Source organism: Syngnathoides biaculeatus, chromosome 5 (assembly GCF_019802595.1).
Source record: "Syngnathoides biaculeatus isolate LvHL_M chromosome 5, ASM1980259v1, whole genome shotgun sequence".
Lineage (NCBI taxonomy): Eukaryota > Metazoa > Chordata > Actinopteri > Syngnathiformes > Syngnathidae > Syngnathoides > Syngnathoides biaculeatus.
Window position 1 is genome coordinate 1692930 of NC_084644.1, and position 13069 is coordinate 1705998.

The window sequence follows — 13069 nt, forward strand, 5'->3', positions numbered from 1 at the left end:
CAACAACTTCAAGATCTGGGCGGGGTGCGGGCCAAGCGATTTTGTGTACGCCGAATCACCTCCAGCTCCGAGGAATCCACTCCAGCTTTCTTTGAAACTTTGAGAAGATCCTAAGAAATGGCAAACAGCGTCGAAAGTGTGAGTGGAATACGCAAGAAAGTCGGCTTTTTTTTTTTTTTACCTTCAGCAGGAGCTGGTACTTCATGATGCGCTGGACAGGTTTGATAAGCAGATCCGTGAGCTGCAACCGGTGGCCCAGTCGCTGCTTGAGTTCCTGATTCAACAGTGAAACGACTGTAGATGGACTGCCCGGTCCAGCCAAACAATGCATCACAATACATATCATAAAGGAAACGCCAATGTCTTACTTCAAAGTAAGTCTCAATGTACTCTGACACAATGTGCTCCGATTTGGGCTTGTTTTGGCAGTACACGATGTACATGTGAAACCGGCGCTCCTGCGGTAAGACCAAGATCAAAGGAGGGGAAAAAAAATGAAACATAATTAATAAGGAAATATTATTCAAGAAATTAGAAGACATTCTTTACATTCAAAAAGTAAACTCAGACTCTATGATTGGCCGATTCCTTCCTGATTTCAATGAAAGATGATCCATCCGTTTTCTCTGCCGCTGATCCTCACGAGGGTCGCGGGGAGTGCCGGAGCCCATCCCAGCTACGGGCAACGGGCAGGAGGCGGGGTATACCCTGAACCGGTCGCCGGCCAATCGCAGGGCACATTCACACAAACGTCCGCACTCACAATCACACCTACGGCCAATTTAAAGCGTCCAATGAATGTGACATGTTTTGGGGATGTGGGAGGAAACCGGAGTGCCCACCCGGAGAAAAGCCACGCAGGAACGGGGAGAACACGCCAACTCCCCACAGGCGGGGTCAGGATCGAACCCGGGTCCTCGGCACTGTGAGGCCAACCCTTTTACCACCGTGTTGCATTAAGGATTATTACAATTTTTAATGCCATTATACACAGCGTTGGCAATGACGTAAGAACAAAACAATTAAGAGAAAATATAACTAGTTTACCTGTTTGACAAATAACGACGCGAGTCTGTCAGGATCCTCCAAACATTTTTCAATCTCTCCCAAGAAAAAGCTGCGACCACACCGGGAGGGAAAAACAAAACAAAATATGATTTTTCACAAGCCCGGCAAACGTTTGTCGCGCGTGTGAGACTGCGGGCCTACTCTTTGTGCCAGTCGTAGATCTGATGGATGTTTCCAAAGACAATCTTGTCTTTTCCCCTCATGTCATCTGGAACGCCTTCCTCTTTCATTCTGCTCATGTAACCCTGGAGAGGTTGAAAATGAGACATTACCAACGCTCAGCTTGACAGAATGCAGTATTTGCATCTACTTAAAGCGCCACTGTCACCAAATGCACGATTTTTAGTATTTTATGAATGTAAAAAAGGCAGCCGGAATGGACCCATTCATTTTTTCCACCACACAAAAATGACTTTGACGGCTTTTTGTTACTCCCGCCATGAAAAGCCTCTCGAGGGATTTGTTTTGGAGAGGACGCAGGAAGCGACGTCAGGAGCAGACGCCCACTCAAGGGGTATCTTATGTTTCTACTAGTTCGACTTGCTGGAAGGTAGCTCGTCGTTCCTTCGTGTTAGCCAAAACGCCGGCTCGTTGCATTGCTGGACGTTGTTCGAACACTCGGGAGGATGGATTCACTCTTCATACTTTTCCAAAAGACCCGCTTCGTCGTGAAAAATGGATTGCACGGGTGCGAAATGACGAGGGCTTCGTGGGCTCCAAATGACAGGTAGGTGTGTATACAGCTACTAAAAAAAAAAAAAAAAATAGTTTTTTGGCGTAATCCTCTCAGAATTAAACAAAAGATCACGCATATAAGTCAGGGGTGCTAAATGTGTGGATGTGCCCGTCGGCGCCGAGCACGGCTTCGGCCGGGCTGGCTCATACATCCTGTCTGGGAGTCTGTTGTTAATTAGAAGCGATCCGCATGTCATCTAAATATGGGTACTATTGCCCCGGTCACTTGACCCGATTGTGAGATGTTCTCTTCTTCGGAAAGAGCTTTGGTAGTCCCATAGCAGGTGGCACGGCGTGTTTTCAGCGGCGAACGTCACGGACAGAAGATGCAGCCAATATGGCGGCCGCTTGGATGTCGAATACAAAGACTTCCAAGACTTCCGCAACTTTGCGCACGGATGACGCGCTCTCTTTTTTTTCGTACGGACATTGAAGTGAATAGTCTTATTAGTCGTATTTTTCCATTACAATACCTATTTTAGAATGTTTATAGGCATGACACTTGACCTTTAAAAAAGAGTTGCTTATTTCAGGTCCTTTTGAATTTCTCATTACCTCGACAACTGATCCCAAGTCTCGCACGTAATCCCGTTCGGTCTCCACCAACTCCAGAAGGACGTAACTGTAAGGCAAATAGAAACGCTCGCTAGACGGAGGAAATGCGCTTTGCATTCGGACTGGAGGAGCATCGGAAATATTCTGTACTAGCAAACATCGGCGTCGAGGCTCGTAACTCACTGCCTTCTCTTGAGGAAGCCGGACTTGCGCTCGTCCAGCTCCTCCATGGGCGACGAGGACGACAGGAGGGAATTGTCGGAGGGGTTGAACGAAGGAGAGCTGCTGTCGCCTTGCTCCACCGACAGAGAACTGGGACGATCCTCGAGTGACTGATGAGCGGGGGGGGGGGGGGGGGGAAATTGTGAGGATTACACAAAACGCTGCCAAAGACAAAAGTGCAACTCGAGAGAGAGCGAGATAAGCGATGGCGAGGGTTCTCTTTTTTTTTTTTTTAGCCCATAGATTCGTTCGTTCAAAACATTTGTTCTCCGGATCGTTCAGCGCGTTTTCATTCGGTTCGCTTCACTTTGTAACAGGTTTATACTCGGTGTGGAGGCTGCATTTGTCAACGCGGGGGAAAAACGGCGAGCTGCAAAAGGAGGACAGCTGGCACGAGTGAGTCACACACACACACACACACACACACACACACACACACACACACACACACCACACACACACACACACACACACACACACACACACACACACACACACACACAAAAAAACGACTGCTCGGGACGCCACGCCTCCGTCAACAAACACCCGCGTGTTTGGATCCGTCGGGAATCGAGCGCCGGGCCGTCCGCGCACTCGCGAGGTTTCGCGCTCACCATCTTGCTTTTGACCAGCTCCTCGATGGCACTGACCAGTTCGGCGGCACTGGGCGTCTCGGAGCTGCCGGGCCGAGCGGACAGTCGGGACGCGGACTGCATCGAAAAGAGGGGGGGGGGGGGGGTAGAAAGCGAAACATTTTTGGATATGATACACAATTTGTCTTGCGAGTCAGCGTGAAGTGACAAATGTAGATATCGTCACGCTGGAGAAGCCATGCGGACTCTCCGGCTACCGCTGTCTGTGTTTGCGATCACGCTCACCGATGGAGAGTTTGGCCCCCGGAACGCCACATGTTCGGCGGGTGTGCCGTTCCTAATAAAAAGGTCAAATCGGGGCCGGGTCGAAGCCAATTACGGGGCTGGTTTTGGGGAAAGACGGGTCGGGTTGCGGTCGAGGACGCGCCCTCGGGTTCAAGCGTGGCGTCGACGCTCCGCAGGGCAGAAAGAATGAGAAAAAAAAAAAAACGCCGTTGCCCGATACTCCATCGCGCCGACAGGCAAACATTTCGAACGATGGAGTCTCGACTTCAGCAACCGCAAACTGCACGCACGCACGCACGCACGACGTCTTCGAGGGAAATCGGAAATCACACAACTGGAAAAGGAGGAACGGAGAAAAACAAAAAAGGTGCGCCGGGGAAGGTGTTTTGATTTTACGGGGGGGGGGGGGGGGGGTAAGGAAACTGGGAGAGGAGAGAGGAAGAAAAGAAATCAACGCAATGCTGACGGACAAAACGTGCGTTCGTCGAAAAATGCGCAAAAAAAAAATAAATGAGACGACAAGAAAGGAAGCATTGTTAGTGAGAAGCAAAAAGTGGTCAACATTTTGTTTTTTTTATTGAGCTGACTACATGGATGAAAAACAAAACTACGACTAGAATCATCTCGGAATGTACCGTTAAAAACTTCATCTTACTCGTATTCATTTCGGCTCCCGCTATAATAAAACAACAACGAAAGAAGGTTTTTTTTTTTGTGAGCCGGCCACTTCCTGGTTCACGAGGGACTGCTAACACCTTCTCGGTGTAATCCTCAAGACTTGATTTTTCTCAGAACTGCTGTAAAAATTCATTTAAACGGAAATAGTCGAAAAGATTAATATCCTTCTATGTTATTCATGTTGCGTATTTGCATGCACAGTGAAGCCTCACATCTGACATTTCGCCGACAGTTTTGGCAGATTTTTGTGTGTGTGGGGGGGGGGGGAATTATCCTCCACTTTTTGCAACTTTTCTGCTCTGGTCAAAGGAGTGAAAATATTGCTTTGGGGCATCTTGCGGAATCTTGGTCGCAAGGATCTACGTAGAAGTAAACTGAGGAATTTCATTGAGACCAAACACGGGTTTTGCCACCCTTCTTGTGGCATCTTTGGCGCTAAGGAACTACGTTAAAGTAGTGCTTTGTCGACCATTTTTTTTCACTGGGCGTCGGCATCCCCCGCGACTGTCGGGCCAACGCGCTCCGAGAACTTAAACCCAAGACGATTTTAGGCGGCGCGATTTCCGTCTCACCTTGTCGTCCTGGGCGTCGGGCTGCAGCAGGCTGTGCTGCTGGATGGGCATCGGCGGGGGCAGAGGGACCGCGTCGGCGCCCTCCTCGCCTTCCTCCTCTCCGCAGCTCTGCATACCCGACGAAGACGACTTGGAGAGCGTGCCGCTGCTCAGTCCCTCGTTACGCATGCGCTGGCGAGCGGACGGACAAAAGCCGGTCAGCGGTCGAGCGGGGCGAACGTCTTCCGTGACGTTCCGTACCTCCTCCAGCGTCTCGTCCTGCGGGGTGGCGGCGCTGTCGTCCGAGTCCTTCTGAGGGCCTTGCATCGCGTCCAGGTTCTTCCGCGGGCCTTCGCGGTTCTTTTTGTGCTTGTGCGCCAACTTCTTGACGTGGCCGTCCGCCTTGCCGGAGCTGAGTCGCCGAACGGGGCTGGTCAGCCACTTCCTTAAGGTGTTCCCCGGCCGCTTGGGGCCCGGCGAGCTGTGGGGCCCCAAAGTTTGGCTGGAACCCGGCTGCAGGCCGTCGTTACTGGATACGGACAAGGTGTCTAAAGAAGACGGGGGGAAAACAAGAGCGCCGTCGCAGCAAAGTCTGCAAAAAGACATTTTTCAGAAGACGGATGAAAAGAACGCCGGATGTGGACCGACTGACGGACGGACACGTGAATCAACGTCTTGCCGATTTCCGAGGCGACGTTGAACTTAATCGCACTTAATCTCTCTCGGCATCGGAAGCTCTCAAGAGAAGAGGCCAAAGTCGAGCGTACACGGACGGGGGCGGACGCTGACTCACTGACGACGCCTCCGTCGTCGTTCAGATACCCGACGTCATTTGTGGCATTTCGAGCTGAACGGCCACCGGCTACGATGCGATTGTCCGAGTAAAGTTATGGACGCTTTGCGGGGACTTCACTTTCCTCTCTGAACTGATGCGCCTGTCAAGGATTTAGCCGTGCGAAAGAGGCTGTCAGGGAGTGGAAATGGAATTACCGTGTTGCCTTCCCTAATTGGAGCCGACTTTAACGCAGCTCGGAGTGTGCCGTAGAAACGGGACTTCGCCTGTAATAAACGCGGCCGTATAGGAAGGTGCAACCGTTCTGCATCCGAGCCGACGTCTCTTTTTTGTTGATATCAAATTCGTGCGCGGGGGAAATGAACAATTAAAAGAAGAGCATCTGTCTTCCCACAAAAGCTTCTCCTCGAAGGCTCCGTCACTCGGACTGAGCCGACGAGTACGTCGGGATGCTCGTCGCGGCATTTCACCAAATCCGCACAACTTAACGGACGTGAGAAGCAAACGTAACCGACGAAGGTGAACAATTTGCTTCCAGCCGGTTTACCTGCCGCAGTGCAGTTTTGGCGTTTCTCCATTTGGGGAACATTTACAAGTAAGTCATCCTAATTCCAATCGCTTCAATCAATGACCTGAGCCAAACTTTCTACACGCTCAAGTTTTCGGCAAGTCGTAATTTTGCTAACTTGTCATCCGTGCTGCTGCTGAAAACAAAAAGCAAGATCCTGTTTGTGTCTGAGAACGGGGGAGGGCACGGCGGGTTGTCGGGACCATCCGCAAAGCGGCCACCCACGGCTTTGCACGAGCGCGCCCGAGATTCCACGGCGGAGCCGTCGGCGCTGCGCTCGCTCCGATCGTCCGCAGGAGTTGCGGCGCAAACGCAGACGTCGGCGGGGCCGCAGTCGCAGAGAACGTGGTGGGGGGGAAGACTTCCACGGGCTTTGTCTGGCTCTGCCTCTCGAAAGGAGGACAAGGCCGAGAAGTTGTGGCCGCAAAAAGCCACATTTAGGAAGGGTGCGGAGTTGGCGTGCACTTGCCTTTCTCAGACAAAAAGTCCAGAATTTATTCTTGGCTTCAGCGATGGCAGCTCAGAAGCAAAGAAATTGATGTACGCGTTTTGCAAAGAAAGTGCACGTAGGACGTGTGCAAGCTTACCCAGGTCCAGCAACCAGAACCTGCACTTATGAGCGTGTCCTCCCCGTGCTGGATCCATGAGGCAAAAAGGCTGCTGGGAAACTCCAGAATGGGGGCCATGGAAGTCCGAAACCGAGCCCAGACCAGGAAGAATTCCTTCTTCTGAGCATCTCCACAGCTGATGACTCAAATCCCTTCCGAAGCGAAGGGGAAAAAAAAGCTTTCCGTCTTTGAATATGCGGCCCGCGGAAGTGTCGAACGCGGCGCGAGCGTTTCTCACGAGCGGGTTGCCGCGCGGAGAGCGGGCGACGTCTGGATGCGCGGCTCCCGCGTTCGCCCTCTGGCTTCGAGGGGGCGGGGGCACATTTTACAGGCATTGGAGGACGGCGTGCCTTGGAACAAATATAGATCGGACCGGCTGACGACCGGCTCAGCGTTGGCTTTGTGCATCGCATCTTCGAAAAGCCTCCGGCGTCACTCCGTTGACTTTCTCGCCGCACAAGTCGTACGACTCCACCGAATTGGCATCCCGCCATTTCATAAACGGAGATCCAATTAGGAGTGACGACCACCAGCTTCCATCTTCCGAGCGTACTACAAGAAGTTCCTTTGTTTTTCCGTCTTGCGCTCAGCTATTCCTGCTTCCGGGAATTTGCCGGCGGTCCTCTGAACCCAAAGCCAAGGAAAGGCAGGCTCAAAATCCAAATAAAGATGCCGACTGCCTACAAGTAAGTCTGGGCTTCCATGACGTCGGGGTCAGCGTTCCATAGCGTTTGGGGAAACGTTGGATAGTCGCCCACGGTCGCCGGTATAGCGCCAGAAGAGCGTTGTTGGAACGCTGGCGAACGTCAACGATCGCTGGGAATCGGCGGAGAAAAAAAAGGTTTGAACACGCACAAAAGTTCTCACCGAGACCAGCGTTCACCAACGTTTCATTTTAAACGCTGCAGAACGTCCGCGGAACGTTTTACTAACGTTCGCCGAGCGTTGCAGGCGTTTGGCTGTCGTCAGTCAGTCGTTACTGTCGCGTTACTTGCTTGTTGCTTAATCGTTTGCTTTGCGGCGAACGACTCACTGGCGACCTTGTCAACGACCGCCGAACAATCCCGTAGCGCACAAAGCGTGTAAACTCAAGTCAAACGAACGTCCTTTGGCGTCCATCGAGAAAAATGACACGCCGGCAAAACGCCATTCTGTCGTTTCGTGGCACGGCCAACACGCTCGTCTAACGCTGACAAATCGATCCGTCGCGCGCCACTGACACGTTAGCGCGCGCTAATGGTTTTCAGGGCTATCTTATTTGGTCGCTGTTACACGCTTCTCGTGCGTTAGGACACACGTTAATCACGCGCCGGGTGTGTCATCCTCATTTGAGAACGCTGAAAAATGGAACGATTGAAATGTTCAGAGAACGTCGGCGTGACGGGGCCTCCGCTAAAACCCGAGCCGTGACTTCCGAGGATATTTCAGCGACACTTGGAAGTGCAAAGACAATATTTGTGTGCCGTATCGCCATGGAAACAAGATGCCTCGCACTCGCCATCTCTCGGAGGATTAAAGAGACGACTTGATCGTTAGATCGGGGAATGTTTAGACATACTCCGACATAAAAGATGATATCCACGAATATTTATGATCAGCTCAGTTTCCATTACGTTTTGGGGAATTATGTCTTTATTTTTACAATTCCATTCTCCGAAATGTGCTGTAGCACAACTTCTTATGATATGACGGTAGTATGGACGGAGCTTGACACTCTGCAGATTGGATGATAAAGTTACTTTCTTACAACGCAATCCAACACCCCCCCCCCCCCCAAAAAAGTGGTTGCCGGGTAGTTTCCTCAAATGTACTCACTGTAACTGCTCTAAAGGCTTGATGACTCCGCAGCTTTGCACAACTCTTACAAGTTAATTGAATGTCTATCTGTAAGAGCCGAAATGTAATTTCTGTTCTTCGCATATTTTCAGTCGGAATCATTTGTGGCTAGTTTCAGTGAAATAATTTCAGCAAAGTTTCAATGATGTGGTATGGAGGACTCACAAATTTTTAAAGTTTATTGTAGCGTATGTATGATGTGGATAATGATTATTTTGCATTCTGTGATATTTTAAATGAGGATTTGAGGTTTGCTACATAGTTGATATGGTGTAATGACATCATGACCAGAAGAAGAAGAAAGGGTACACGGACAAAGATGGACAATGGAAATATGGACAATCGGGCGAAAATAGTTTTTTTTGGGACCATCATTAACGTCATTATCAACACCTACCATCATCCGCAATCCTCATCATTTTCTTTGTAAGTTTGCTCGTTGATCTGGATTTGCTGTGTCCATTCGATGTGGAAAGAATTTTATTGATTTTATTTTTGTTGTTTGAATTTGAGTCCATTACTTTTGTTTAAAGAAGGAATTACGCGTCAAGATTAGCCCGATTACCAGACTACATCTATTGTTCTTATTTTGTTTGTTGTTCTTCTCAGGACTCAACACGAATGTCGTACCAGGGCCAAATCCTCGTGCCTCGTTACATACTTGGCAATCAAATCTGATTCGGATTATTTCTCACGGCGGCTGTGACGTCGGGCCAAGCCAAGCCACGCCGCGCTTTATTCTTCCGAACTGCGCTGACGTCAACGGTGGCAAAACAAATCCAACCGCGAGGAGCTGAGGAAGCAAATGCGGAAATTCGTGCCCGGCAGGGTTTCAACCGACGTGGCGCTACAGATAGAAGCAAAAATGTAAACATAAAAACAACAACAACAACAACAAAATGAACTGCATGACAGCAGCTGGACAAATCTGTCAAATTCTGTTTCTCTTACCAAAGTAAGTAGTTGCTAAGTGATATGGCGTCAAAAATAAAATCTTTCTTCTCCCCACCAAAATATCTTTCATGAAAATCAAATCACAATGACATTATCGAAAACAACACCCTTTCTTCGATTTTACGCAGTTCTCCTGACACCCCAAAATTTTAAGGTTCCTATACAAAGTTCCTGAGTGGGCGTCCAACATGGAGGACTGCTTTGTAACGTTGTCGAATAAAAACTAGACTTCAGGCGGTAATTCGGCTTCAACTTCTGGTCAGGGCAAAACCATGCAGTGGGTACTATTTCACGGGGAAGTTGACATCATTTCAGCTTACAATTGTACATTGTGAAGCACAATGTTGGAATATGCTAGGTTTAGCTTTTTTGTTGTCAATATGGTTAGAAGTAACTTTTCGCCGGTAAGTGTGTTTCAGCTCAACCTTTTTAATTAATTGTTGTAATTATGAATGTGGAAAATATAACAATATTATGAAGGTCTGTACCTCCCATTACATATGTATATGTCTGTATGTATTTTTTTAAACCTTCCCGGCATGCTGCAAATGTTTAGATTCTATTCATGTCTGTAGGGATCCAAAACATCCCAAGTGTATTGATTTATCGCATCGTTTTCCATAACAATGCGTGTATTGTTTGCTATGCTTTTTTTTTTTTTTTTTTTGGCCTGACCGGAAGTCAGAGCCCGTTGACCACGGCGGAACCGATGTCGGATGCAGAGTGCGCAGTCTCGATTTTATTCCACAGGTGAGGTGTGGCAAACTCACCGAAACACACTGCATTAATAACATTTTTAAGAAACATCGAATTTGCTGATTTTGATGGTAATGGAGAGAAACTAAACTCTCAAATTTGTCCATTTTGTTAATTTCGCTATCCTCCGCATCAGCGTGGACCACGTCTTTCTTTCTATCTTTTTTTTTTTTTTTAACTGTCATTTCTGAGCGTCGGGCTTCCAGGTCGCACGAGCAGCTGGCGTGACCGTGACAGCGTGAATTCAACTTTTACCCTCATCGTGTTTATTAGTATCGCAACATCCTGGAAACCAGAACCGACTGGCGCCAAAGTGGCCCAGATGATGCGAGGAAATTGCCGAATGGTCGATGCGTCGCAATCATTCTCCCCGCCGCTTATTTTGGCCTCCGTCAAAGCGGCGCAACCGCCCAGCGTAAAATTCGTCCCGCGTTTGTCGGCACGCGTGTCGCACCTTTGTGGTTGAAGAGCCCCTCCATCTCCATGGACGAGCGGGAGTGGGCGATGCACAGCATGGAGCAGGGGACCACGCCCTCCTGGGCCGGACTGCGGTCCGTGGTCCGGACCAGGCACCAGTCGGGCTTGTCGTGGAGCCGCTCCAGAACCTCGACCGTCTGACCCCGTCGCACCGTCAGCTCCCCGCCGCCGTTGCCGCCGACGAAGTCGTGGATGACCACCGTCAGCTCGCAGCCGCCCGACAGCTGCGAAAGGGAAAACGTTTTTCCATTTCTTTTCCTTGTATTCCGGCATTCGGCTCAAGCTGGAGAGTTACGACGTCAGTTAAAAATATCAAACACAACCGAGGAATTAATTATGGCGCCCGAAGTACAGAGTTGTGGTTTCGCTTGAAAACCAGTTTTCTTTACGACCCGGAATTTCCAGGACCGCTGGAAAGAGTCAGCGTGATGATTGCAATGACATTTGTTTCAAATGTTGATGCCATATTTTGTTATCAACACGTTACTTACATAAATGAAATGCATTTTGTTTTCATTTAAAATACTGGAGAAAATAATCTAATAATGGAAAAGTGGCACATGAACGTGTTAAGTACGGAAAACTGCATTTGATTCCATTTACTTTTGTACTTTTTTTTTTTCAACCCTAGAAGCTCGTGTATTGAATTATTAGGTTTTTTTTTTAAAAAGATGCTTCACCTAAAAAAAATAGACATGCTTATATAAAATAAAAATGCAAACTGAAGCATGAGATGACCTTTTAAACAACTCCAAAGTAACTAAAAACTGACATAATGTTCGATATACATGCATCAAATTTTTATAATGATCCAGCCCCAACCAAAAATGCCCAAATTTGTCAGAGATATGCATTTATAATGCAAGTGTTTATTATTGTGATGAAAGTGGAATGAAACTGCATTGCATCATCATCATCATCATCATACGAAAGAGCACATTTAAAAACAGCTCTTTGAATGGAGGTATTCAATACTTTTCTACAACAGTGCAACAAGCTAATTGTTAAATTGATAACATTCGATAATGTCGTGAAATCATGATCATTACATTTGTGGGAAGAGCAGGTTCATTGTTTTACAATAAAAATTGAATCCATACGATAAGCATCCATCCATCCATCCATCCATTTTCTTAGCCGCTTATCCTCACAAGGGTCACAGGGCATACTGGAGCCTATCCCAGCTGTCAACGGAGCCATGGTACACCCTGAGCTGGTCGCCAGCCAATCGCAGGGCACATCGAGACAAACAGCCGCACTCACAATCACACCTTGAGGCAATTAAGAGTGTTCAAATGAATGCTGAATGTTTTTGGGGATGTGGGAGGAAAGCGGAGTGCCCACCCGGAGAAAACCCACGCAGGCCCGGGCAGAACACGCAAACTCCACACAGGTGGAGCCGGGATTTCAACCTCAGAACTGTGAGGCAAACACTTCACCGTGCAGCCCTATACGATAAGCAACTTAAAAAAAAAACAACAACAACAAAAAAAAAAAACATTATTCCCGTCAGATGCTTGAAAGTGTACGAAATGCATCCCGACTGCCGGCGATTTCCAACGTACCCTTTGGTAGTGCGGCGAAGCCAGCGAGCTGAGGAGCTGAGAAACGGGATGCGCGATTCTTTCCTCCAATTTCTCCATCGTTTTCCACTCCCTCATTGTGACAAAAGCCCCCACCGAGCGTCGGAAGCTCTGCGCAATCGCAGCGAACGACTCGCTAAGACCAACTCGACGCCGGCGAGAGCCTCGCGTGACAAGATGGGGGGGGAAAAAAAAAAAAACAACCCAACTTTTATTTAACTTGAACTCCCACCGGGAAAAATGGAATTATTCTTCATCACACAGCCGTTCACGGCATCAAATCCATCGGCGGCTTCTCGAAAGCCTCGCCGATCGGAGTTGAGCGTCAAAAATTAAGCAGGAACTCGCCGGTCGTCTGCAATCTCTCTCCTTTCCGAGCCAAGCGGTGGAGTGAACGCGACGTGGACTTAAAAGGCTTCTTTCCTGTCTGGCATGGAGGCGAGCATCCTCTGTGAGTGGGAGGCTGCAGCAGCTGACGAGTCAGTCACTGAAGCGGATGCGCGCAGGAACGCACGAGCCCTCGCATGCAAAAAAAAAAAAAAAAAAAATACACAAACACACCAGTGTCGCCCCCTCCTGAATGAGACGTTTCACACGGGAATCTTCACAGAGCGCCCGAGAGATAAAGAAGCATTCAAAGCCGGGAAATTGACCGGGAATACATATTTGCGAGACTTCAACGGATGCTTTCACCGGTCCGCGACGTTCTGATCGCCTCGTGAGAAGAATCTCTCTTGTAAAGTGGGGAAAAATGTCCAAAACGCCAAAAGTGTTCACGTTTGTCGCCCTTCGAATGAGGACAAAACA

The 13069-nt window shown here is 48.8% G+C and overlaps 1 protein-coding gene across 1 annotated transcript in view; it reads right to left on the minus strand.

The window, feature by feature from the left end:
- triob (trio Rho guanine nucleotide exchange factor b) overlaps window positions 1-13069 on the minus strand; it is a 96758-nt gene that overhangs the window by 9321 nt on the left and 74368 nt on the right. The window contains 11 exon segments of the mRNA XM_061818949.1: window positions 60-110; window positions 182-274; window positions 369-458; window positions 1048-1117; window positions 1210-1313; window positions 2359-2425; window positions 2542-2690; window positions 3195-3290; window positions 4709-4879; window positions 4949-5235; window positions 10657-10903. Of these exon segments, the coding sequence (XP_061674933.1) occupies window positions 60-110; window positions 182-274; window positions 369-458; window positions 1048-1117; window positions 1210-1313; window positions 2359-2425; window positions 2542-2690; window positions 3195-3290; window positions 4709-4879; window positions 4949-5235; window positions 10657-10903 (1425 nt within the window).